Genomic DNA, 27,958 nt, shown 5'->3' on the forward strand with positions numbered 1-27,958 from the left:
ATGAGCATCGTCTATAAGAATGTCACCGAGTATGAAGATGTAAAAATATTATCTATAAGGTACGGAGAAATTGTGAAGCCATTTTATGATGCATGGGGATTTTTGTCATTTGTAAACATCCAATGTACTGCATACGGTATGAGTAAAAAAAATGTAAAAGTAAAAAAAATCCTGATCAATAAAATGTTTGTGCCACCGGCAGGGAAGGAAGTGTCATTGTGCTTCATGAGGTCATTATGAGATTCTATTATAAGCCCGATGTGAATATAGCGGATCAGTTCAAAGACGCACTTAAAGATGTAGAAAACAACCTGGAAGAACTGCGTAAAAACTGCGACGGAAACTGTAAGTACGATTTTTTTGCTCTAGTACTTGAGAAAAGAAAATTGCACCTTAGGAAGCACATGGGCACTTTACATTTTGTGGAGCACTTTAGTGGAATTACTTGAGATATATATATATATACAGTATATATATTTTAATATAACACTTTTGCACAGATGTCACATTTTGCACACTCATTTATTGCATTGTAATTGGAAGTATTGCTGCTTGATGATTGGCGCTGCAGCCATACAGTTTACTTTATAGTATTTAGTAGAGATGAGCGAATCGAACTAGGCGAACCGGAATTCGAGTCGAATTTCAGGAAATATTCGATTCGTGTCGAAACCGAAATTTTGCCTACTTCGGGTGCGCGAATCGAACATTTCCCGATCAGCCGGCAAAAGTGTCCCTGCAGTGAGCTCCGCTATTTCTGACAGTTCTCTGACAGAAGGAACACATGTTTAGCGGTTGAAACATTGTATCTATTAGTTTACATTTAGGATACAGATGTTTCAACCACTGTACATGTGAAGAAGTTGTGAGAGAACTGTCAGAAATAGAGGAACTCTGCACATACACTTTTTGCCGGCTTGGAATTATTCTTCTTTTCATCCTACTTCTTCTTCTTCTTCATCCTCAGAAGAAGAGGATGAGGATGAGGATGAAGAAGAAGAAGAAGAAGAAGAAGAAGAAGAAGAAGTAGGATGAAAAGAAGAATAATTCCAAGCCGGCAAAAAGTGTATGTGCAGAGTTCCTCTATTTCTGACAGTTCTCTCACAGCTTCTTCACATGTACAGCGGTTGAAACATCTGTATCCTAAATGGAAACTAATAGATACAATTTGTATCTATTAGTTTCCATTTAGGATACAGATATTTCAACCGCTGTACATGTGAAGAAGCTGTGAGAGAACTGTCAGAAATAGAGGAACTCTGCACATACACTTTTTGCCGGCTTGGAATTATTCTTCTTTTCATTCTTCTTCTTCTTCCTCATCCTCATCCTCATCCTCATCCTCTTCTTCTGAGGATGAGGATGAAGAAGAAGAAGAAGAAGAAGTAGGATGAAAAGAAGAATAATTCCAAGCCGGCAAAAAGTGTATGTGCAGAGTTCCTCTATTCTGCAGATACACTTAGAGGAGCTCTGCAGATACACTTAGAGGAGCTCTGCACATACACTTTTTGCCGGCTTGGAATTAATCTTATTTTCATCCTACTTCTTCTTCTTCTTCTTCTTCTTCTTCATCCTCATCCTCAGAAGAAGAAGAGGATGAGGATGAGGATGAAGAAGAAGAAGAAGAAGTAGGATGAAAATAAGAATAATTCCAAACCGGAAAAAAGTGTATGTGCAGAGCTCCTCTAAGTGTATCTGCAGAGCTCCTCTAAGTGTATCTGCAGAATAGAGGAACTCTGCACATACACTTTTTGCCGGAAACCGCTGTATGGAGTGAATGTCCCAGAACTGTCAGAAATAGACTATTTATGACAGTTCTGGGACATTCACTGCATACAGCTGTTTTAACCGCTGTATGGAGGGAATGTCATGGAACTGTCAGAAATAGACTATTAATGACAGTTCTGGGACTGTCCTTCAATGCAGCGGTTGAAACATTGTATGTATTTGTTTCCATAAATGGATCCATTTATGGAAACAAATACATACAATGTTTCAACCGCTGCATGGAAGGACAGTCCCAGAACTGTCATTAATAGTCTATTTCTGACAGTTCCATGACATTCCCTCCATACAGCGGTTAAAACAGCTGTATGGAGTGAATGTCCCAGATCTATCAGAAATAGACTATTTATGACAGTTCTGGGACATTCACTGCATACAGCTGTTTTAACCGCTGTATGGAGGGAATGTCATGGAACTGTCAGAAATAGACTATTAATGACAGTTCTGGGACTGTCCTTCCATGCAGCGGTTGAAACATTGTATGTATTTGTTTCCATAAATGGATCCATTTATGGAAACAAATACATACAATGTTTCAACCGCTGCATGGAAGGACAGTCCCAGAACTGTCATTAATAGTCTATTTCTGACAGTTCCATGACATTCCCTCCATACAGCGGTTAAAACAGCTGTATGGAGTGAATGTCCCAGATCTATCAGAAATAGACTATTTATGACAGTTCTGGGACATTCACTGCATACAGCTGTTTTAACCGCTGTATGGAGGGAATGTCATGGAACTGTCAGAAATAGACTATTAATGACAGTTCTGGGACTGTCCTTCCATGCAGCGGTTGAAACATTGTATGTATTTGTTTCCATAAATGGATCCATTTATGGAAACAAATACATACAATGTTTCAACCGCTGTATGGAAGGACAGTCCCACAACTGTCATTAATAGTCTATTTCTGACAGTTCCATGACATTCCCTCCATACAGCGGTTAAAACAGCTGTATGGAGTGAATGTCCCAGATCTATCAGAAATAGACTATTTATGACAGTTCTGGGACATTCACTGCATACAGCTGTTTTAACCGCTGTATGGAGGGAATGTCATGGAACTGTCAGAAATAGACTATTAATGACAGTTCTGGGACTGTCCTTCAATGCAGCGGTTGAAACATTGTATGTATTTGTTTCCATAAATGGATCCATTTATGGAAACAAATACATACAATGTTTCAACCGCTGCATGGAAGGACAGTCCCAGAACTGTCATTAATAGTCTATTTCTGACAGTTCCATGACATTCCCTCCATACAGCGGTTAAAACAGCTGTATGCAGTGAATGTCCCAGATCTATCAGAAATAGACTATTTATGACAGTTCTGGGACATTCACTGCATACAGCTGTTTTAACCGCTGTATGGAGGGAATGTCATGGAACTGTCAGAAATAGACTATTAATGACAGTTCTGGGACTGTCCTTCAATGCAGCGGTTGAAACATTGTATGTATTTGTTTCCATAAATGGATCCATTTATGGAAACAAATACATACAATGTTTCAACCGCTGCATGGAAGGACAGTCCCAGAACTGTCATTAATAGTCTATTTCTGACAGTTCCATGACATTCCCTCCATACAGCGGTTAAAACAGCTGTATGGAGTGAATGTCCCAGATCTATCAGAAATAGACTATTTATGACAGTTCTGGGACATTCACTGCATACAGCTGTTTTAACCGCTGTATGGAGGGAATGTCATGGAACTGTCAGAAATAGACTATTAATGACAGTTCTGGGACTGTCCTTCCATGCAGCGGTTGAAACATTGTATGTATTTGTTTCCATAAATGGATCCATTTATGGAAACAAATACATACAATGTTTCAACCGCTGCATGGAAGGACAGTCCCAGAACTGTCATTAATAGTCTATTTCTGACAGTTCCATGACATTCCCTCCATACAGCGGTTAAAACAGCTGTATGCAGTGAATGTCCCAGATCTATCAGAAATAGACTATTTATGACAGTTCTGGGACATTCACTGCATACAGCTGTTTTAACCGCTGTATGGAGGGAATGTCATGGAACTGTCAGAAATAGACTATTAATGACAGTTCTGGGACTGTCCTTCAATGCAGCGGTTGAAACATTGTATGTATTTGTTTCCATAAATGGATCCATTTATGGAAACAAATACATACAATGTTTCAACCGCTGCATGGAAGGACAGTCCCAGAACTGTCATTAATAGTCTATTTCTGACAGTTCCATGACATTCCCTCCATACAGCGGTTAAAACAGCTGTATGGAGTGAATGTCCCAGATCTATCAGAAATAGACTATTTATGACAGTTCTGGGACATTCACTGCATACAGCTGTTTTAACCGCTGTATGGAGGGAATGTCATGGAACTGTCAGAAATAGACTATTAATGACAGTTCTGGGACTGTCCTTCCATGCAGCGGTTGAAACATTGTATGTATTTGTTTCCATAAATGGATCCATTTATGGAAACAAATACATACAATGTTTCAACCGCTGCATGGAAGGACAGTCCCAGAACTGTCATTAATAGTCTATTTCTGACAGTTCCATGACATTCCCTCCATACAGCGGTTAAAACAGCTGTATGGAGTGAATGTCCCAGATCTATCAGAAATAGACTATTTATGACAGTTCTGGGACATTCACTGCATACAGCTGTTTTAACCGCTGTATGGAGGGAATGTCATGGAACTGTCAGAAATAGACTATTAATGACAGTTCTGGGACTGTCCTTCCATGCAGCGGTTGAAACATTGTATGTATTTGTTTCCATAAATGGATCCATTTATGGAAACAAATACATACAATGTTTCAACCGCTGCATGGAAGGACAGTCCCAGAACTGTCATTAATAGTCTATTTCTGACAGTTCTATGACATTCCCTCCATACAGCGGTTGAAACCGCTGTATGGAGTGAATGTCCCAGAACTGTCAGAAATAGACAGAAACTGTCACAGAACTGTCCTTCTTCTCATCCTTCTCCTTCTTCTCATCCTTCTTCTCATCCTTCTTCTCATCCTTCTCCTTCTTCTCATCCTTCTCCTTCTTCTCATCCTTCTCCTTCTGCTCATCCTTCTTCTCATCCTTCTCCTTCTTCTCATCCTTCTCCTTCTCCTTCTTCTCATCCTTCTCCTTCTCCTTCTTCTCATCCTTCTCCTTCTCATCCTTCTCCTTCTCCTTCTCATCCTTCTCCTTCTTCTCATCCTTCTCCTTCTTCTCATCCTTCTCCTTCTCCTTCTTCTCATCCTTCTCCTTCTCCTTCTCATCCTTCTCCTTCTTCTCATCCTTCTCCTTCTCCTCATCCTTTTTCTTCTCATCCTTCTCCTTCTCCTTCTTCTCATCCTTCTCCTTCTTCTCATCCTTCTCCTTCTTCTCATCCTTCTCCTTCTTCTCATCCTTCTCCTTCTTCTCCTTCTTCTCATCATTCTCCTTCTTCTCATCCTTCTCCTTCTTCTCATCCTTCTCATCCTTCTTCTCATCCTTCTTCTTCTCATCCTTCTCCTTCTTCTCATCCTTCTCCTTCTCCTTCTTCTCATCCTTCTCCTTCTTCTCATCCTTCTCCTTCTTCTCATCCTTCTCCTTCTCATCCTTCTCCTTCTCCTTCTTCTCTTCCTTCTCCTTCTTCTCATCCTTCTCCTTCTTCTCATCCTTCTTCTTCTCATCCTTCTCCTCCTTCTTCTCATCCTTCTTCTCATCCTTCTTCTTCTCATCCTTCTCCTTCTTCTCATCCTTCTCCTTCTCCTTCTTCTCATCCTTCTCCTTCTTCTCATCCTTCTCCTTCTTCTCATCCTTCTCCTTCTTCTCATCCTTCTCCTTCTTCTCATCCTTCTCCTTCTCCTTCTTCTCTTCCTTCTCCTTCTTATCATCCTTCTCCTTCTTCTCATCATTCTCCTTCTTCTCATCCTTCTCCTTCTTCTCATCCTTCTTCTTCTCATCCTTTTCCTTCTTCTCATCCTTCTTCTTCTCATCCTTCTTCTTCTCATCCTTCTCCTTCTCATCCTTCTCTTTCTTCTCATCCTTCTCCTTCTCCTTCTTCTCATCCTTCTCCTTCTTCTCATCCTTCTCCTTCTCCTTCTTCTCATCCTTCTCCTTATTCTCAGCCTTCTTCTTCTCATCCTTCTCCTTCTCATCCTTCTCCTTCTCATCCTTCTCCTTCTTCTCATCCTTCTCCTTCTTCTCATCCTTCTCCTTCTCCTTCTTCTCATCCTTCTCCTTCTCCTTCTTCTCATCCTTCTCCTTCTCCTTCTTCTCATCCTTCTCCTTCTTCTCATCCTTCTCCTTCTTCTCATCCTTCTCCTTCTTCTCATCCTTCTCCTTCTCCTTCTTCTCATCCTTCTCCTTCTCCTCATCCTTTTTCTTCTCATCCTTCTCCTTCTTCTCATCCTTCTCCTTCTTCTCATCCTTCTCCTTCTTCTCATCCTTCTCCTTCTTCTCATCCTTCTCCTTCTTCTCATCCTTCTCCTTCTCCTTCTTCTCTTCCTTCTCCTTCTTATCATCCTTCTCCTTCTTCTCATCATTCTCCTTCTTCTCATCCTTCTTCTTCTTCTCATCCTTCTTCTTCTCATCCTTTTCCTTCTTCTCATCCTTCTTCTTCTCATCCTTCTTCTTCTCATCCTTCTCCTTCTCATCCTTCTCTTTCTTCTCATCCTTCTCCTTCTCCTTCTTCTCATCCTTCTCCTTCTTCTCATCCTTCTCCTTCTTCTCATCCTTCTCCTTATTCTCAGCCTTCTTCTTCTCATCCTTCTCCTTCTCATCCTTCTCCTTCTCATCCTTCTCCTTCTTCTCATCCTTCTCCTTCTTCTCATCCTTCTCCTTCTCCTTCTTCTCATCCTTCTCCTTCTCCTTCTTCTCATCCTTCTCCTTCTCCTTCTTCTCATCCTTCTCCTTCTTCTCATCCTTCTCCTTCTTCTCATCCTTCTCCTTCTCCTTCTTCTCATCCTTCTCCTTCTCCTCATCCTTTTTCTTCTCATCCTTCTCCTTCTCCTTCTTCTCATCCTTCTCCTTCTTCTCATCCTTCTCCTTCTTCTCATCCTTCTCCTTCTTCTCATCCTTCTCCTTCTTCTCCTTCTTCTCATCATTCTCCTTCTTCTCATCCTTCTCCTTCTTCTCATCCTTCTCATCCTTCTTCTCATCCTTCTTCTTCTCATCCTTCTCCTTCTTCTCATCCTTCTCCTTCTCCTTCTTCTCATCCTTCTCCTTCTTCTCATCCTTCTCCTTCTCATCCTTCTCCTTCTCCTTCTTCTCTTCCTTCTCCTTCTTCTCATCCTTCTCCTTCTTCTCATCCTTCTTCTTCTCATCCTTCTCCTCCTTCTTCTCATCCTTCTTCTCATCCTTCTTCTTCTCATCCTTCTCCTTCTTCTCATCCTTCTCCTTCTCCTTCTTCTCATCCTTCTCCTTCTTCTCATCCTTCTCCTTCTTCTCATCCTTCTCCTTCTTCTCATCCTTCTCCTTCTTCTCATCCTTCTCCTTCTCCTTCTTCTCTTCCTTGTCCTTCTTATCATCCTTCTCCTTCTTCTCATCATTCTCCTTCTTCTCATCCTTCTCCTTCTTCTCATCCTTCTTCTTCTCATCCTTTTCCTTCTTCTCATCCTTCTTCTTCTCATCCTTCTTCTTCTCATCCTTCTCCTTCTCATCCTTCTCTTTCTTCTCATCCTTCTCCTTCTCCTTCTTCTCATCCTTCTCCTTCTTCTCATCCTTCTCCTTCTCCTTCTTCTCATCCTTCTCCTTATTCTCAGCCTTCTTCTTATCATCCTTCTCCTTCTTCTCATCATTCTCCTTCTTCTCATCCTTCTCCTTCTTCTCATCCTTCTCCTTCTTCTCATCCTTCTCCTTCTCCTTCTTCTCATCCTTCTCCTTCTCCTTCTTCTCATCCTTCTCCTTCTCCTTCTTCTCATCCTTCTCCTTCTTCTCATCCTTCTCCTTCTTCTCACCCTTCTCCTTCTCCTTCTTCTCATCCTTCTCCTTCTCCTTCTTCTCATCCTTCTCCTTCTCCTTCTCCTTCCTCATCTCCAAGGGCATTTAAATTAAAGGTACAGTGTTCTGCACTAATTTAAAGGCTCTCTGAAGCCTAGAAACCCTTTAAATAAGTCATCTTCGTAGCGGAGAAATTCGCATCGAATCGAATTTCACACTGGAATTCGCCGAATCAGCCGAATCGAATTTTTCATTTCTTCGCTCATCTCTAGTATTTAGTACCCTCGGGAACATATTCTGGTGATACTCACGGGTGGCACAGGGCAGCTATTACAACCAGGGCTGCTGTTAGAAACCACGGGGTCCCATGAAGTCAACATGACAGCCCCCCCCCCTAAAAAAAACACACTTTTCTATGTTTCAGTTATAAATGAACACAGTGAGTGATTACAACCTATCACTCTTTGTGTTCATTCAGGAAAGGAAGGGGCTGGATAATGTGACATATTTAGAGAACTCTTCCCCAACTCTCCATCCTGAAGGATCCTATTGTGTGCTTGCAGCTGCTGGTGGAAAGGAGAGGTGGGAAGCTGGCAGCACTGTGGGAGTGGGGGCACACAGGGGGGTCTGGGCAGCAAGGGGAAATGTATGGTGGACCGGGAGTGTGATAGGTGTACCAAGGGGTGCCAGGAATGTAACTGTTTTTTGAAACTGTTACATTGATAGGTTTAGTTCTACTTTATTTTAGTCTTTACAGCCGCCCCCCTTTCAAATATCATTCTCCTGCAGCCCCCTCTTCAATTATATATACCCTTCCCCCACAATTTTAATTTCCCTGCAGCCCCCTTTTCAATTATAATTCCCCTGCATTCCCCCCCCCTTTTTAATTATATTTCTTCTGCAGCCCCCCTTCAATTGTATATACCTTTCCCCCACAATTTTAATTTCCCTGCAGCCGCCTCTTCAATTATAATTCCCCTGCACCCCCCACCTTTTAAATTATATTTCTTCTGCAGCCCCCCTTCAATTATATTTACCCTTCCCCCACAATTAAAATGCCCCCTTTTCAATTATTCTTCTTCTGTAGCTGCCCTACAATTATATTTACCCTTTCCCACAATTATAATTTCCCTGCAGCCCCCCTTTACTTATAATTACCCTCCCCTACACAATTATAATTATCCTTCAGCCCCGACCCCTTTAATTTTAATTTCCCTACACCACACAATCTCACATTGCATACAATTCCTCTGCACCCCCCTCCCTCAAGAGGGTCTCTCACCTCTCCCCCGGCCGCCAACACTCTCTCTGGCTAGCAGACAACCGCCTGTTACCAGGACAACCAGGGAGCATACACCGTGTGACAACGTCACTAAGTCCAGGAGGAGGAGTGGACTGGACTTATCCTGCGATGGGTGGATGGAAGGCGGGGCCAACAGCGATCCGACCATTCATTCCCTCCCTCATCAGAGGTCATTGTCCCTCCTCCAGTGTTGTCACTGCATTCCAGTCTTAGCCCAAAACATACTTACTTGATGGTGTCACCCAGGGGCAGACTGACCATTTGGAAACTCGGGCACTGCCCAAGGGCCTGGGGTTAGTAGGAGGCCCCATGAGATGCCCCTGATACCTTTTTTCATAGGCTTTTTTGAGTTTGGGCAAGGACACAGGGGCCCCATGATCCCCTATTGCCCGGGGGCCCCATGAGTTGTCAATCTGCCCCTGGTGTCACCCCCTCTGGTGGGTGTCACCTGGGTGCAACCCGCACCCCTCTGCAGCCCCAAAGTGATGCCACTGATTCATGTCCACTCTGAGTGGACATGGACCTTTCATCTGCCCTCTCTGCTCCAATTAGCAAAGGATGAACGGAAAGATCCCCTACTGATCAAAACCAAGCCGTCCCCATGTGAAAGTGGCCTATGAACCCCCCTCCCCCAGCTGCTGCTGACATATAGCATACGTCAGTGGCAACAAAAGGGTTAAACCCAGGGGAGGACTGACAACTCATGGTGCCCCCGGGCAATAGGGGATCATGGGGCCCCTGTGTACTTGTCCAAACTCAAAAAAGCCTATGAAAAAGGTACCAGGGGCATCTCATGGGGTCCCCTACTGACTCCGGGCCCTCGGGCAGTGCCCGAGTTTCCAAATGGTCAGTCCGCCCCTGCTTACACATCTTGTAGGAAATGTACTTTGTTACATAGCTTTGTGTCATCTGCAAACACAGAAATGCCTGTTAATACCAAACTGTATGTCATGATCAGGGGCGGACTGACCATTTGGAAACTCGGGCACTGCCTGAGGGCCCGGGGTCAGTAGGGGGCCCCATGAGATGCCCCTGGTACCTTTTTCATAGGCTTTTTGAGTTTGGGCAAGGACACAGGGGCCCCATGATCCCCTATTGCCTGGGGGCCCCATCAGTTCGCCCCTGGTCATGATTGTATGTTTTCCTGTCTTATAGCTGTGATGTGTATTGACGGAAGTTTCAACGTGACAACTGCAATGGAACCGACATCTCATGAAGGTGGGTGGAATGTTTTTTCAGTGACTGGTCATAGAACATTCCAAATATGATAGCAAGACAAAGATGTATTCTATCTGTTGTTTCATCAGAGAGGTGCATGCAAGAGGTTGAAGAAGGCTTTCAAGAGTTCTTCAGTCCAGCTTTTGATTCTGGGGTTCCTATCTGTGTGTCTCACTGTGAAGACAAATCTTCCAACTTTAAGAACTGTCATAAAGGCACCTGTCAAATCGAGAAAGGGAAGGGACCCCACTGCTTGTGAGTATCTTTTGATCAAATTCATTATTTCATGCATTTAGAGGTGTGGTGCTACCCTCTCAAGGGCCGCTGAGTTTTTGGGTCCTCCTAAGCTCTGTACAACCTAGCCTATAAAATAATTGCTAAGAGAATTTATGGAAAAAGTCGCTTACGAGTGACGGTTCATGCAATTGCCAAGGGTCAGATACGACTGAATGGATAGATAGATAGAAGCTCTGTACAGCCAGGCAACATGCATTTTCTGCCCTTTCATCCAAAGTCAGTAAAAAGTCCTTGAGCTTGGTTCTTGTTATTTTATTAGGGGTAAGAACTTAGATGGGGTATAGGGGTATATAAGACGCCCAATGGAACTGTACAACTTGAAGGACAAACTTCTTAAACAAAAATGGACAAAAATCAGCACACAGTCTTTGTAAGGGGCACTTGGCTGAATTGAGAGTGTCCCTGAGCAAGGGATAACAAGACACACAAGTAATGTAGTCCCAGGGAGAACTAGTTTGGACTCGCACCTGACCACCCTCTCCCTTCTTTGGCCCAGGGGGTGTAGAAGTACTCACACTGCCCTGTTCCTGTAGCTTAATGGGTTGCAGCTGCTTTCAGGCTTTATGCTGGACTTGCTCCTTCACTGCTGATGGGCTGTTTTTCCTAGGTGGACTGTGGGACTATGGAGGTCCATCTGTCCAGCTTCAGCCTGTAGGCAGACCCTCCTCCTCCGGGGCCCCTTCCCAGGCTCCACGCTAGCAGCACTTCCTCACTCCATCTTCCTCCCAACTTCCCTGCTGACTAGGCTCTCTCATATTTAAGGGCCGACCTAGCCACCATGCCAGGCCTCCTGCCTGGGGATTGGCCAGATTCCCTCAAACATGCAAATCTAGCGCCCCCTCTGTCGCCCCTATTCCTAGAAAGTACTAGAAGTTTCTAGAAGGGTGGGAGAGCTCCAGAAGCAATGACCTGTAGAGCCTCCCAACCTAACTTGAAATTACCTCACTGACTCCCTCCCAGCAAAGCTGTTTTCTAGAATTTTCAATTTCCCTGGAGTTGGGCTTTAGGGCATTAATAAAGGAGGTATGTCCACCAATGAGGTTAATAGTCTTGTTACATGTTTGTTTGTTTTTTACAGCTGCCCAGCACAGGACAAGTATATGTACACAAATTCAGACTGTACAGGCCAAATTCTTAAGGATGCTTTATATGGTGGCGTGGGAGCAGCCATTGGTGTCTTGGTTGTCGTCATTTGCACTGTACTATTCCTGCTGCACAGATCTAAAAGGTCAAAGAAGGACAGGTGAGGCCATAAGCAAGATATTTACTCTGGGGTTGTTCATGCAAACAATACCTGTAAAAACAGCATGTGTCCCCATATATCAATAAAGCCTAACTTCAGACTTTTTAAGATTTGCAAAGAGTGGGTCGAAATTAACCACTTGAAGACTGCCCTATAGTAGTTTTACTGCAACAGGGTATCCCTCCTATGCAAAATCACATATGTGTGTGTGTATATATATATATATATACAGTCATGGCCGAAATTGTTGGCACCCTTGATATTTTTCCTGAAAATCAAGTATTTCACACAAAAAAGGTATTGCATTAACACATGTTTTGCTATACACATGTTTATTCCCTTTGTATGTATTGGAACAAATATAAAACAGAGGCAGAAAAGCAAATATGACATAATGTCACACAAAACCCCAAAAATGGGCTGGACAAAAGTATTGGCACCCTTAACTTAATATTTGGTTGCACACCCTTTGGAAAACATAACTGAAATCAGTCGCTTCCTATAACCATCAATAAGCTTCTGACACCTCTCACCCGGAATTTTGGACCACTCTTCCTTTGCAAACAGCTCCAGGTCTCTCTTATTGGAAGGACACCTTTTCCCAACAGCAATTTTAAGATCTCTCCACAGGTGTTCAATGGGATTTAGATCTGGGCTCATTGCTGGCCACTTCAGAACTCTCCAGCGCTTCTTTGCCATCCATTTCTGAGTGCTTTTTGACGTATGTTTGGGGTCATTGTCCTGCTGGAAGACCCAGGATCTTGGACGCAAACCCAGCTTTCTGACACTGGGCCCTACAGTGCGACCCAAAATCCTTTGGTAATCCTCAGATTTCATGATGCCTTGCACACAGTCAAGGCACCCAGTGCCAGAGGCAGCAAAACAACCCCAAAACATCATTGAACCTCCACCATATTTTACCGTAGGTACTGTGTTTTGTTCTTTGTAGGCCTCATTCCGTTTTCGGTAAACAGTAGAATGATGTGCTTTACCGAAAAGCTCTATCTTGGTCTCATCTGTCCACAAGACGTTTTCCCAGAAGGCTTTTGGCTTACTCAAGTACATTTTGGCAAACTGTAGTCTTGCTTTTTTATGTCTCTGTGTCAGCAGTGGGGTCCTCCTGGGTCTCCTGCCATAGCGTTTCATTTCATTTAAATGTCGACGGATAGTTCGCGCTGACACTGATGCTCCCTGAGCCTGCAGGACAGCTTGAATGTCTTTGGAACATGTTTGGGGCTGCTTATCCACCATCCGGACTATTCTGCGTTGCAATCTTTCATCAATTTTCCTCATCCGTCCACAACCAGGGAGATTAGCTACAGTGCCATGGGTTGCAAACTTCTTGATAATGTTGCGCACTGTGGACAAAGGCAAATCTAGTTCTCTGGAGATGGACTTGTAACCTTGAGATTGTTGATATTTTGCCACAATTTTGGTTCTCAGGTCCTCAGACAGTTCTCGTCTCCTCTTTCTGTTGTCCATGCTTAGTGTGGCACAGACAGACACACAATGCAAAGGTTAAGTGAACGTCTCTCCTTTTTATCTGCTTTCAGGTGTGATTTCTATATTGCCCACACCTGTTACTTGCCCCAGGTGAGTTTACAGGAGCATCACATGCTTGTAACATTCTTATTTATCCGCAGTTGTGAAAGGGTGCCAATACTTTTGTCCAGCCCATTTTTGGAGGTTTGTGTGACATTATGTCGAATTTGCTTTCTTTCCTCCCTTTTTTTGTTTTGTCCCAATACACACAAAGGGAATAAACATGTGTATAGCAAAACATGTGTTAATGCAATACGTTTCGTGAGAAATACATGATTTCCTGGAGAAATATCAAGGGTGCCAACAATTTCGGCCATGACTGTATATGTGATTTTGCACTTCTACCATAGTGGGCAAGCGTGCACCTCTGGTGGCTCGCTTCTCCTGTGAACACTCACAGGAGAAGACGGTCTGTGAGTCCCAGAAAACGGATGTTCGCCGGCACCCGCCGATCATTGGGCAGGAGAAAAAAACAGAGCTCTGCCTATGTAAACAAAGGAGAGCTCTGTTCTGACAGGTGGGGAAGTGAAGGATTGTGTGTGTCTGCAAAGCTGGGAACACAATCCTTCACTTCCCCTAGTACAAGCACCACCTAGTGTACATCAAGCACATAGCTAGGCACAGATTTTACCCTTTGATTGCCCTAGATGTTACCCCTTCCCAACCAGTGTCATTAGTACAATGATCAGTACATATTATTAGCACTGATCACTGTATTAGTGTCACTGGTTCCCACAAAGTGTCAGTGTAAAAATGTACGCCGCAATATCATAGTCCTGCTATGAGTCGCTGATCGCCACCATTACTAATATAAAATATTAAAAAAATTCCAGTATACTGTATGTCCCATAGTTTATATAGCTATAACTTTTGCACAAACAAATCAATAAACATTCTTTTGGATTTTTTTTTACCATAAATATGTAGCAGAATACATTTTGGCCTAAGTTTATGAAAAATTTTTAATTTTAATTTTTTTTATTGGATATGTTGGAAATATTGGGTTTAAAAAATAAAATTACAGTCAAATACCACCGAAAACATACAGGTGATCAAATACCACCAAAAGAATGGTCTATTTGTGGGAAAAAAAGAACAAATTCCATTTAAGTATAGTGTTGCATGACTGCGCAATTGTCAGTTAAAGTAACGCAACGCCGCATTTCAAAAATTGGCCTGGTCAGGAAGAGGGGTAAATATTCCAGAGGGCAAGTGGTTAAAATCTCTGTAGGTCACTCATTTTTTATCTGTGAATCCATTGGGGAGATTTTTTTTGTGGCACCCATGCATAAATAGGGGTACAGGTGTCACCAGAACAAGAAGGCATGGATGGCAATACAATAACCTCTCAGATATTCTTATAAAGTAATATCTAAAATGTGTCGCGCTTCACACTTTGTATTAAATCAATAATGAACTTGTGGCACACAATAATATAAACGTGACAAAACTGTGCTCTTCAAACAGTGCAATATTTTGTGCAAAAACGCATATAAATATATAAAAAAAATATAATCATAAAATTAATATAAAGTCCACTCTGTGTTTCCAATCTTGCTAGTGTCTATAGAAATAATGTGCCGTGCCACACTCCCGGTGCTCAAGGGTAGATGTACGCTCACCTTACCAATTAGCCAGACTAAGTGGCTAATATCGCTTTTTGTCCCATCAGGACTCAGAGGTGTTTTCCTTGTTGAATGCTCGTTTCCCAAATTCAAATGGATATGTTTGTGTTACCGCCTTTCTCCCACCAGGGGTCTCCCTCACTCCTTTTCTATCCACACTGGACCTCGGTGGATGGATGAGGTGAATCTGTGTATAGCTTTCACCTCCCGGTATTGTGGGATATCATAGAAAGAGAAATAAGAATATTGCCTTATCCTTTAAAATTTAGTTGCTTTTTATTAAAGAAAAGAATTCCGCACTCACATGTTAAAGTGCTGTTTCAACCGAATATTGTATGCTCAGGTCCTCAGTTTGTATTTGCCGCTATCCGCATCAGCGTCGTGACGTCAGAGCCCCTCCCCTATGCGTTACACCACAGGGTCACGTGCCTTCATCAGGGGGAATCCCCCTGATGAAGCCACGTGACCCTGTGGCGTAACACGTAGGGGAGGGGCTCTGACATCACGACGCTGATGCGGATTATTATTATTGTGTGTCACAAGTTCATTATTAATTTAATACAAAGTGTGAAGCGTGACACATTTTAGTTTTTACTTTATACTTTTTTACACACAATATGAGCAGGTGTTTAGTGTTAATGCATCACAATTTTATTAACAATTGTTAAGATTCACATCTTTATAAGATTGTTGCACGTAATCGAGAGAATATCACATTTTAGCTCACGAGTATCACTTTTAGTTGGTTTTTCACTCTCAGATATTCTTACCCTTCCTCACTGGTTGGGATGAATTTGGAGTTCATCTGAGCTTCGGGTTTGAGGTGGCTTGAAAAAGCGCAAATGCACATCCGAAGGAAATAAACTGCAGGTCAAATATACCTGTCAATGAATTCTGAATGATCTCAGAAGTGTCTCAAACTGATGTCAAACTGAAGTCATCGACACAAGCCCAAAGCCGGTTGACACAAACCCTAGTTGTGAATTCCTTTACCAGGAGATATTTGCCATCTGAAGTACCTTCAAAGGGGTTAGATTTGGTGGCTATGGGTATCTACTGTATATTCCTGAAAAGTATCTGCTAGACCAGCAATGGGCAAACTACGGCCCAGCGGACCTTTTAATCCGGCCCGCGGAGCGTGATAAGAAAAAAAAACAGCCAGGGCAGGCAAACATTGGCTGTCAAAATGTGTGTAGGCGGGGCAGCGTGACGAATATGAGGGGAGCTAGGCTCCTCTCACAGTCCGCCCTGAAGACCGGAACGGCACGGGAACTCGGCGAGAGGAACGCGCGGAGCAAAGGTAAGCAAATTGACACAGAGGGGACTTGGCCTACTACTTGGGGGGGAATAGTACTATGGGGGATGAATTACTATATGAGGGATGAATTACTATATGGGGGATGAATTACTATATGGGGGATGAAATACTATATGGGGGATGAATTACTATATGGGGGATGAATTACTATATGGGGGATGAAATACTATATGAGGGATGAATTAATATGGGGAATGAATTACTATAGGGGGGATGAATTACTATATGGGGGATGAAATACTATATGAGGGATGAATTAATATGGGGGATGAATTAATATGGGGAATGAATTACTATAGGGGGGATGAATTACTATATGGGGGATGAATTACTATATGGGGGATGAATTACTATATGGGGGATGAATTACTATGGGGGATGAATTACTATATGAGGGATGAATTAATATGGGGGATGAATTAATATGGGGAATGAATTACTATAGGGGGGATGAATTACTATAGGGGGGATGAATTACTATATGGGGGATGAATTACTATGGGGGATGGATTACTATGGGGGATGAATTACTATATGGGGGATTAATTACTATGCTTACTATGGGGGAATATTACTATACTTACTATGGATGGCATGGTAGTGTTTAAATTAATCTAAACATTTAATGTTACAAATTTTAATTTAATTTATATTAATTCACACATACACATCATTCATCTACTCTTGGTCCGGCCCCCGGGTCCAATATATGAACCCATTGCGGCCCTCAAGTCAAAAAGTTTGCCCACCCCTGTGCTAGACCATAAAGGAAAAACACTCAAAGCAACGCTCAAGCCTTTTCCAACGCTCACTCACACTAGATAAAGACAGCAGGCCAGGACTACAGAAAACTCTCTCTCTCCTTTTCTATATACCATAGAGAGGAAGGGTTCTGTAGTCTTTATAGACAAGTAGGAACAACACAACCAATAAGAATCCAGCACAAGCAGAAAGCAGAAGAAGTTATCAATTGACTAGAATTCTGGCAGGATAAACAGGTATTATTTGAACAGATATAACAAAACAATTTTAATGGTTTATTTAACAGACTAATAGAGACCAAATAGGAGAAGTTCATTGTTAGGGTTTACATACCCTTTAAACTGATGGAAGGTCTAGGAGGTGGAGTGGCAAGACCCAAAAAACAGCAGTTGTACATTCCTGTCCTACAGAGAAGAGGATTTTCAACGAATCCTACCTATTTCAGTTGGATCATTGTGGACATGAACAGCGGGTTTACAAGGGAACTTAGATAGAAGCAGAGCCAACAGTTCATGTGGTAAAATTGTATTGGATGGTCAGGTCTTTATGGCCCATAGACTATTGTTGCACCAAGATAGCACTGAAGGCTGATTATGAGCTAAGTGCATGAGCATGCATGCTGTAGGCAGGGGCGGACTGACCATTTGGAAACTCAGGCACTGCCCGAGGGCCTGGGGTCAGTAAGGAGCCCCATGAGTGCCCATGGTACCTTTTTCATAGGCTTTTTTGAGTTTGGGCAAGGACACAGGGGCCCCAGGATCCCCTATTGCCTGGGGGCCCCATGAGTTGTCAGTCCACCCCTGGCTGTAGGATATGGGTGTGTCCATCTGTGTGTAGAGTAGACAAGTAAGTTGTGTACCCATTTGTGTGCTAGGTAGACAGGTAATTTGTTAAGAGTTGGGATTTTCCTTATGTCCAGCCATTGGGTGATATCTGTGGAAAACTCATAGCCCAATCTTTTTTTCTTTTTTTTTTTTTGCACTGGGAAACACTGATAAAATGAGAAAAGTTAGAATCCTGAATCGGGTTTTTCTTGCTGTCTATGTCTAGAGATTTCCACTAATTATCCCAAGGATAGGTTACCACAGAGGCAAAAAGTATTGAGAAATAATGGGTCACTATTAACCACCCTTAGAATCAGGTTCTATGTGACATGGTTTTTGCCTACACATCTCTTCAAATAGAAGAGTCTCACTCAGGGGCGGACTGACAACTCATGGGGCCCCCGAGCAATAGGGGATCATGGGGCCCCTGTGTCCTTGCCCAAACTCAAAAAAGCCTATTAAAAAGGTGCCAGGGGCATCTCATGGGGCCCTCTACTGACCCCGGGCCCTCAGGCAGTACCCGAGTTTCCAAATGGTCAGTCCGCCCCTGGTCTCACTTTTGCAGTTTTGGTGGTCTGGCTTTTTCTACAATGTTATATACCCTACCTTTGTAGTCAAGCACCCATTCTCATTGGACTGGTTTAGGAGGTATGTTTGTGGGCAGGCCTGTCTACATCTCTTCAATTGAGATGCAGACAGCAAATAAACATTTTTTTTTTTTGAGAATTGGGAACTTTGTCAAGTTTCTGTTGGGGGTCTTTCTCTTTCTGTTAAAAGGACACCTGTTCTCTCCATGTCTTGTTCTCGTCAGGGGAGGACTGACAACTCATGGGGCTCATGGGGCCCCTGTGTCCTTGCCCAAACTCAAAATGCCTATGAAAAAGGTACCAGGGGCATCTCATGGGGCTCACTACTGACTCCGGGCCCTCGAGCAGTGCTCGAGTTTCCAAATGGTCAGTCGGCCCCTGGTTCTCATGTCACAAAACACAGAAGTGAAAACTCCCTAATGGTGTTGGGGAATTCAATATACCTTGGCAGGGAATATAATCCATCCCTGTTCCATCTAAACCTGGTTTCATTTTCAGGTAAGGGTTTGCATAAAAGTTGGATTGTTCGAATGTAAGATCCTATTATTTATAGCCAAATTTACTATTTGTTATACAGACTATAAAGGGTTCCTCATTAATTTACATTAAAAGGGTATATTACAAAATTGGTTCTATAAATGTAATTGTTTTTTATTAATCTGCAAATCCTTTTGTTATTAGAGAGGCAATCCTGAATGAGGCTGACCAGTGGTTTGAAGATGATAAAGATGATGAATGGCGTAACAGCATTAACATAAATGATTCAAATGAAGACTGGCAAGGTATGTGGAATACCCTCAACTCCTTCAGAAGTGGCATAGGAACAGGAGAGGCATTCGTCATAATGTGATCTTCTTAACATTTGCAACCTGGAATTGTATTTAACTAGTTTTGGCTATACACATTCAGGAATCATATATACAAAGGAAAGACTCCCAGAAAATGGGATCTTAAAGGCAACTGAGATTCATTCTGGTAGGATAAAAGAACTCAAGTACTTTATCACAACATAGTACAAACATAAAAAGAATAAACAAAATACAAGATGCATTTGATAAAACCTACGAGCAGTGGCTGAGTACTCTGTGTATCCTCTTCCTCTGACGCGTTTCAGAAAAAACTATTTTCTTTCATCATATATAGAAAAGAATCATATACGTATATACACTGCTCAAAAAGATTAAAGAAACACTTTTTATTCAGAGTATAGCATCAAGTCAATTGAACTCCTAGGATATTGATTTGGTCAATTACGTAGCAGAGGGGGTTGTTAATCAGTTTCAGCTGCTTTGGTGGTAATGAAATTAACAACAGGTGCACTAGATGGGCAACAATGAGATGACCCCCAAAACAGGAATGGTTTTACAGGTGGAGGCCACTGACCTTTGTTTCCTTACTCATCGTTTCTGACTGTTTTTTTGCTAGTTTTGCATTTGGCTAGGGTCAGTGTCACTACTGGTAGCATGAGGTGATACCTGAACCCTACAGAGGTTGCACAGGCAGTCCAACCTTTCCAGGATGGCACATCAATACGTGTCATTGCTAGAAGATTTGCTGTGTCTCCCAGCCTCAAGAGCATGAAGGAGATTCCAGGAGACAGGTAGTTACTCTTGGAGTAGACAGGGCCGTAGAAGGTCCTTAACCCATCAGCAGGACCGGTATCTGCTCCTTTGTGCAAGGAGGAACAGGATGAGCATTGCCAGAGCCCAAGAAAATGACTTCCAGCAGGCCACTGGTGTGAATGTCTCCAGACATCTCACACTGGGTTCACCCAGCGGCAGAACACCCCTCAGCCCAACAGATATGTCTCGAGGGGTCTGATGTTAGATAGTGTAAGGGGCCCCAAAAATTTGGCACAGAATGGTTCTCCCGCAGATGTAAGGCAAATGTGCCTTATATTCCATATATTCTCTCTATAAAACTCTTTTATCTCTCTAGAAGTCCTTGTATCGCAGGTGTATGGATACTTGTGATTGAGATATGTGTATAATTTTGCTGGGGTATGCAGATTGTGCTGCCCTTACCTAACAGAGCAAAGGGGGAGCATGTTCTGGAAAGTCATATTTTTCTTTTGTTTTGAGTAGAGTACTTTTGTCAGGTGATTTTTTTTTCCTTTTTGTGTCTTGTCAGGGATTTTTCCATTTAATTCCTGTCCCAGAATATACAGAAGGAAGTAAGAGAAGTCTTCTCTAAAACAAAGGGTTGTTCCCTCTTAAAACAGTTGCCACTACAACAGGTTTCCATAGTGGAAGATTTCCTTCACCTCCTGTTGATGTGAAAGAATAAAATGTTGGACTTCCCATTACTTTCCATTCTGGTGACAATGGTCACCATAAATATATAGAGGGTGAATCTCAACAGAGGGAACACAAACAGCAATAAAAACAGACAGATGTAACTTCCACATTTTATCCAAAATCAAAAAAAAAGTTCTGGCATTATATACACTTAATTCTCATCTTTGAAGTGAATGAGAGACATGCATGGGTTTGTAAAACATTAAAAGATATTTCATATAATTCTGTAAACTAATGTGGATTTTGACTTTAAATCCCAAGGGACAGCACAATGAGATTTTAAAGTGGTAGTGAACCACAAAAAATAATTGAAATAAAAAATCTTCTCCCTCCAAGTTAAGAGCATAATGTGCTAGTATGCACTGCATACTAGCACATTATGAAAGACTTACCTGAAAATAAAGGCACCCAGTGGAGCGCTGTCATGGCTCCTCGAAGCCTCCATTTTCACCTGGTCTTCCTTCTGGGTCCATGAGCTACAGCCATCTTATTGGCAGCGGCACAGTTCCCTCAATGGAAGGCATTCCATCCATTGAGAGCACAGTGCACATGCGCCCGTGCCATCATTGGCGCTTCTACAGTAAATATCTCCTAAGCAATGCATGTTTAGAAGATATTTAAAGAAAATAAACACACCCAGTGGAGCGCTGTCATGGCTCTCCGAGGCTTCCATCTTCACCTGGTCTTCCTTCTGGGTCCATGAGCTGCAGCCATCTGATTTTGCCACGGCACAGCTCCCTCAATGGACGGCATGCCATCCATTGAGAACACAGTGCACATGCGCCCGTGCCATCTCCGGCTCTTCTACAGTAAATATCTCCTAAGCAATGCATGTTTAGAAGATATTTAAAGAAAATAAAGGCACCCAGTGGAGCGCTGTCATGGCTCTCCGAGGCTTCCATCTTCACCTGGTCTTCCTTCTGGGTCCATGAGCTCCAGCCATCTGATTTGGCCACGGCACAGCTCCCTCAATGGAAGGCATTCCATCCATTGAGAGCACAGTGCACATGCGCCCGTGCCATCATTGGCGCTTCTACAGTAAATATCTCCTAAGCAATGCATGTTTAGAAGATATTTAAAGAAAATAACACACCCAGTGGAGCGCTGTCATGGCTCTCCGAGGCTTCCATCTTCACCTGGTCTTCCTTCTGGGTCCATGAGCTGCAGCCATCTGATTTGGCCACGGCACAGCTCCCTCAATGGACGGCATGCCATCCATTGAGAACACAGTGCACATGCGCCCGTGCCATCTCCGGCTCTTCTACAGTAAATATCTCCTAAGCAATGCATGTTTAGAAGATATTTAAAGAAAATAAAGGCACCCAGTGGAGCGCTGTCATGGCTCTCCGAGGCTTCCATCTTCACCTGGTCTTCCTTCTGGGTCCATGAGCTCCAGCCATCTGATTTGGCCATGGCACAGCTTTCTCAATGGATGGCATGCCATCCATTGAGAGCACAGTGCACATGTGCTATCACCGGCGCTTCTACAGTAAATATCTCCTAAGCAAAGCGTGTTTAGAAGATATTTACAGTACCTACAGTTAAGCCTTATTAAAAGCTTACCTGTAGGTAATAGATGCAAATAGAGTTTACTAGCACTTTAACTAATTCTAGGACAACTTGCAAATGTGGATTTACTCATTTCTTCTTGTACCTCATTTTTAAACAGGCTCTTCCAAAGATAAATTTAATCTGACCTTGGAAAGAATCGACACACAAATTGAGGTAAGGAGACATCTCTTAATTCTTTTTTCTCTGATCCAAATAGGAAGCTATATAACTATTTTGTTTTTAGTTTCACCACAAAAATGTAAAACCTCATTAGAAAAGGTACTTTTGTCACACCTTTAATATACCCAGGAAGCAAATATGGAGTCAAAACCATGACATTTGTCCTTTAGCTGATCTTATTTGTATGTATACCTACAAAAAAATTATAACCTAAGTGCATCCAAAACCATAAGTCGTAAAATGAGCACAAGTGACAAAACTTACAGTCACTAGGATGTGTCCTATGTGCTGATTTCCCTTACGTTAGCTAATATCTTCCCCCATTCTTAATTTCCCCCACACCGCTGTAACTTCCCAGTGTGAGTGTGTGTGGTGTGTGTGATTACAGCTAATAGGCTAGCACAGGTTCTCGTCAGGAAAGCCCAACTATTCCTTCCCTTTCTGCCTAGCTGATCCATTCGAAAAAACCATACTATACCTTCTATGAATAAAAGAATATCTCTAAATAGAGGTAGCAGAGCTATCAGTTATTGACCCATCCTCCATTCATGGATTGTGTTTCATTCATAGAAGCTGTAGTACTGGCTTCTATGAATGGCGGAGCTGGGTGGAAACAGCGGGCATAACCAGGTTCTCTTGATGAGAACTTTTGACTGCCCATTAGTTGTATAAGCTCCCACCACATTGGAAGATTACAGCAGGGGGTGTAGTTAGTTGGTAGCAGGGGCGGACTGACAACTCATGGGGCCCCCAGGCAATAGGGGATCATGGGGCCCGTGTCCTTGCCCAAACTCAAAAAAAGCCTATGAAAAAGGTACCAGGGGCATCTCATGGGGCCCCCTACTGACCCCGGGCCCTCGGGGAGTGCCCAAGTTTCCAAATGGTCAGTCCGCCCCTGGTTGGGAGGGAAGAAGATGTTCACCAACAGAGCAGGAATCAGCACTCTACTGACTCTAAATTATGTCCCTTGTGCTGATTTTTGTTGTTTGTGCTTTTGGCTGCAATTAGCCCCGAGTGCATCACTTTACGTTTTTCACTATTAAACCTCATCTGCCATATAGCTGTCCACCTTTTCTTTTTTATCTAGGTCTTTGAAAAATTAGCTAAATCCTGTTGTACGTTATTGCCCTGCTTAGCTTTGTATCATCAGCAAACACTGAGTTTGTATTTTTTATTCCAACCTCTATATTTTTTTATGAACAGTTTAAACAGAATTGGCCCAAGGATATACCAAAAGGCACCATATAAGTAAACATTTTTAATGGGATACCCTTTAAGCCCCGTCACTACCTGGTGCCAGGCTGCCAACTATTACATTTTATAGCCTCTACTGGCTATTGGGACTCACATTTGAAAGCTGAATGATATGAATCACCAGTAGAAAGAGCTTCTGAAATGCTAAATTTAAACTAAATGCAATATATGGAAAAATATTAATAAAGTGAAAATCAATAACACACAGTGCTCAGATCTACAAGAATCAATAAAGTGTAATAATAGGGATAACCACAATGTATGTAACAATCCTCTGTGGTATGTCAAAAAATAATTCAATAAACCATATATATGAATGGCCCTCTAAATTAACCATAACGGGTAATACGTAGTGATGAACACAAAACGTCATCCCCTAAATGAGGGAAAAAAAATGCACTTGTGATATAAACTACCAATAAATGGTGCCTTAAAAAACATAAATCATAGGCGAATGCCTGATACTCCCAAAAATCGTAAGTCCAATAACTATATAATGGGATTAATATTCAACAAAAAACAGCAACAAATTAATGCAGGTGATGAGGTGCTCTGGTGATCTTCACTCTAGTGTCAAAAAAATATCCTCAAACATCAGCAATGCCTGCTCACCTCCACACATTGACCCTAGGAGCCAACACGCTTATAGGATCACTTGTAACCGGATCCTTACGGTTACTTCCTCCACCCAGGGGTAGACTGATATCTCATATGCTCCTCTGTTCAGCAACTCTTATTGCTTAGATGGTGCTGCAATATCTCCTTTGTTCCACCTCCACTACGGATCATGTTAGTGAAACATAAACAACAGTTCCTCCATAGTGCAAAATGTTGATTTATTCAATCAATAGAATAGCATAGCCAGTGTTACACTCATACTAGCTCCAGACAGAAAACGTATATTCACCACATCCTATGGGTGTACTGCATGGGGCTGGGTGTAGCAATATGGCCGCTGCTCCCGGAAGTGCGTCACCGCATAACCGGAAATGGCGTACCGACGCGTTACGTGAGACACGTGACGCAACGTGTTGGTACGTCATTTCCGGTTACGCGGTGACGCACTTCCGGGACTTCGGTGGTAAATATAGCTGTAGAATGCACTAACCAGATAGCGCTTAATATTGCGCATATAATTGATGGAATGAGGTCATCTAAGGTTGGACATCTAGAGCTCGGATCCGTTGTTAAACACCACCAGGAATATTGGTATTTCAGCCAGTATATACGAGTGATGCGATCCAAATCCACCAGGGTGAGCCGGCAGTCAAGGTGTCATCCAAGATCAACAGGTCAAACTCACAAATGTGTGTGATGTAGATGGAATCTCTGAGAGGGTGCCAGTGGTTAGCATGTTATCCCAAGGGCTCTTAAAAAGGTGGGCTCAAAGAAAAAAGAGCCCAAGCACAAAAAGTTCCATAGTGCAACACTGCTTTATTTAAATTGTGTATATAATATAGTAACACTTGCACTTTAAATAGCCTATTGGCACCTGGCCAGGTGCAGTATCCACGTGGTCGAGTCACAGAGAGCAACTTCCTGACATGTTTCGTGCGATAGCGCGTTATCAAAGGAACTTTACTGCGCTTGGATTTATTGACATTTTTTTCCTCCATTACATTAGTTTATACACTTTGGTGCACATGATACATGTGCGCATGTACCTTATCAAGTCTCTTCCGGGTCACCGTGGTCACGTGGTCCACTGCTATTAATTATAATTTAGCCTCAGGCATTTTAATTAAAATATGTAAGCTTAGGACTACATGAGTGAAATAGTACCAGTGAAGTGGAGAGCGGGCAACCAGATATGATTATTGCACCACATCCCTTAAAGTTGCAAATATTCAATAGAGAAGATGGAACTTTCAGGGTGCATGAACATGAATACCAAATATGTTAAAAAGTTATATAATTTTTATTTTGTATTTTTATAAAAAAAATACAACAAAAAAGGAAAAAAATACAGAAACATAAAAACAATTCCAGTACTAAGGGTAAAACTGAGATTCAGACTTGGTTAGGTAATTGTAGTTACTCCCTACATGTTTCGCCCTCACGGGCTTCTTCAGGGGAGATTTTTTGAAGAAATTTCAACCGTCGAGGCAGTCTAACGGTATATCAAAGAAAAATTATATAATTACCAAACAACTTTAATACATCCAATACAAAGTATTTAATCAAATATACGTATATATGGGACTCAATGGCTCACCCTGGATGTGAAAGCTCACGGAGCTAGGAGAAATAATTTTGCTGCTTCTAAGAGCCCTAACTACTGCTACTCACAATAGCAGCAGCAAGATTCTATTTTTTGCAAAGTAAGGCATATTTGGTGTTTTTTTTTAAATGTTGTCCTATGAAATTCCAAATTATATTTAACTTTTCTTATCTAGGTGAAGATACAAAGACCCCAGATATCCCTCGCTTGATCCATTCCTAGGACAACCAGTCTTCTTGACCAGAAAGTGAAGAGGAGAACTTCTGAAGATTTTCAGAGAATTGTGAACATTAGGTCCAATAAGAGGACATTTCCAGTAAATGTGCCAAGATTTTGGCCATGAATGAACTTTTGGAAGACAAAGACCTTGCAGAAATATAAGCCGAAAATCAATAGGTTAATCTAATTGTATGGATGAAACATAAGAGAACAACTGAGTTGTACAACTGGATTTACCAGTGTAAGAAAGATTTAGAAATCATGGTTCCCAGAATTCTGACACCATTTATTTTGGTAAAATGTACTGCACTTGAGGAGGAGAAAGCTGTGCAGATCAACAATTAAAAAAAATAATGGTTGGTTTCATGTGTTTTGACCTATAAAGAGTTTGACTCTTCGTAATATATCCCCTAAACAACCTTCACCCTATAGGTTATTTGTGGAATTTGGCCACAAATGTCCAGACGTGGACAGAAAAGGAAAAACTCTACTACCCTGGCTACTAGCCCATAAGTGCTATTGGGGTAAACACAGCCCTGGGCAAAGATCTAATGAATTCTGACATAGATACAGATATTTTCCATAACAAAAATTAAGACCTACCTACCTTTATCTATTAAAAAATAAAAAAAACTTCATATTTGTGATGGGAAGTCCCCCTAGTGAGGACACAGTTGAAAAAAAAATTGTAAATTAAAGAATAATTGTTACTTCTGACCATGTTCTATCGCTGATTATGCTTACCTGTCCTGGTTAAGACCGTTCCCCCATTTCTTGTGCAGATTTTGGAAAATATTGTCAATGGAGTCATGGACAGAAATTGAAACTTAGTTGGAATTATAAGATCAACTCATATCAATGACCATCTTAAAACATTTGGAAAAAAAAGTACACTGCTCACTATGGCAATTTTCATATTCAGATCCTGGGGTGTCCGGAATCCTAGGTGACGACGCTATGCAACATACTCACCAGATTCCAGGTCTTACTGTCTGGTCTTGCTAGGTGACCTAACTGGGCAACAGGGAGGCTTCAGAGGCAAGAGGAAGCATGGCTAGGCAAATGACCTGGTAATGTGATTGATATCTGCATACCAGTGTGCCCTTGGATTATGGGTACTCTGAAAGTTGTTTGGCAAAAAGTCCTGGTATAAAGCCACCAGCAGGGTCGTAGAACTTAGTTAATATTGAAGTATTTTTTCAATGCCAGTTTTCTTTAAGAAATGTAAGGCAAAAGTATAGGCTGTCAGTTAAATTATTATTGTTATACAGGACTTATATAGTGCCAATAGTTTGCGCAGAGATTTACAAAATGTTAAATATACAATTGCAGTAGGAATTTGTGATCTGCTATACTTTTCAAAGTACAGTATATGTATTTATGTTCCAGGATCCCCTACAATATATCATAGCAATATCAAAAACCTCACATTTTTCTACTGCAGCTAAAAATGCATCTTGATCATCAATCAATCCCAGGCAATTGACTAGGCAACAAAAATGCATCCTGACCATCAATCAATCCCAGGCAATTGACTAGGCAACAAAAATGCATCCTGACCATCAATTAATCCCAGGCAATTGACTAGGCAACAAAAATGCATCCTGACCATCAATCAATCCCAGGCAATTGACTAGGCAACAAAAATGCATCCTGACCATCAATTAATCCCAGGCAATTGACTAGGCAACAAAAATGCATCCTGACCATTAATCAGTCCCAGGCAATTGACTAGGCAACAAAAATGCATCCTGACCATCAATCAATCCCAGGCAATTGAATAGGCAACAAAAATGCATCCTGACTAGAGATGAGCGAA

At 42.1% G+C, this 27,958-nt stretch overlaps 1 protein-coding gene across 1 annotated transcript; it reads left to right on the forward strand.

The window, feature by feature from the left end:
• Positions 1-27,958, forward strand: LOC149453962 (mucin-17-like). Its single transcript, XM_089688031.1, has 8 exons — positions 1-59; positions 203-345; positions 10,157-10,219; positions 10,309-10,474; positions 11,595-11,759; positions 19,099-19,199; positions 22,384-22,439; positions 26,096-27,958. Exons 1-8 carry the CDS (start codon positions 1-3, stop codon positions 26,129-26,131), a joined length of 789 nt encoding a protein of 262 aa, XP_089544157.1. The 3' UTR covers positions 26,132-27,958.

Source organism: Staurois parvus, unplaced genomic scaffold (assembly GCF_062004578.1).
Source record: "Staurois parvus isolate SC_StPar_1 unplaced genomic scaffold, SC_StPar_1.0 ptg000444l, whole genome shotgun sequence".
Lineage (NCBI taxonomy): Eukaryota > Metazoa > Chordata > Amphibia > Anura > Ranidae > Staurois > Staurois parvus.

Excerpts from the sequence above, each read along its gene's own strand:
- LOC149453962 (XM_089688031.1), top strand. The coding sequence starts at position 1 with ATGAGCATCGTCTATAAGAATGTCACCGAGTATGAAGATGTAAAAATA. Across the intron at positions 19,200-22,383 it reads TTCAAATGAAGACTGGCAAG|GCTCTTCCAAAGATAAATTT; the intron begins GTATGTGGAATA and ends ATTTTTAAACAG. Across the intron at positions 22,440-26,095 it reads GAATCGACACACAAATTGAG|GTGAAGATACAAAGACCCCA; the intron begins GTAAGGAGACAT and ends TTTCTTATCTAG.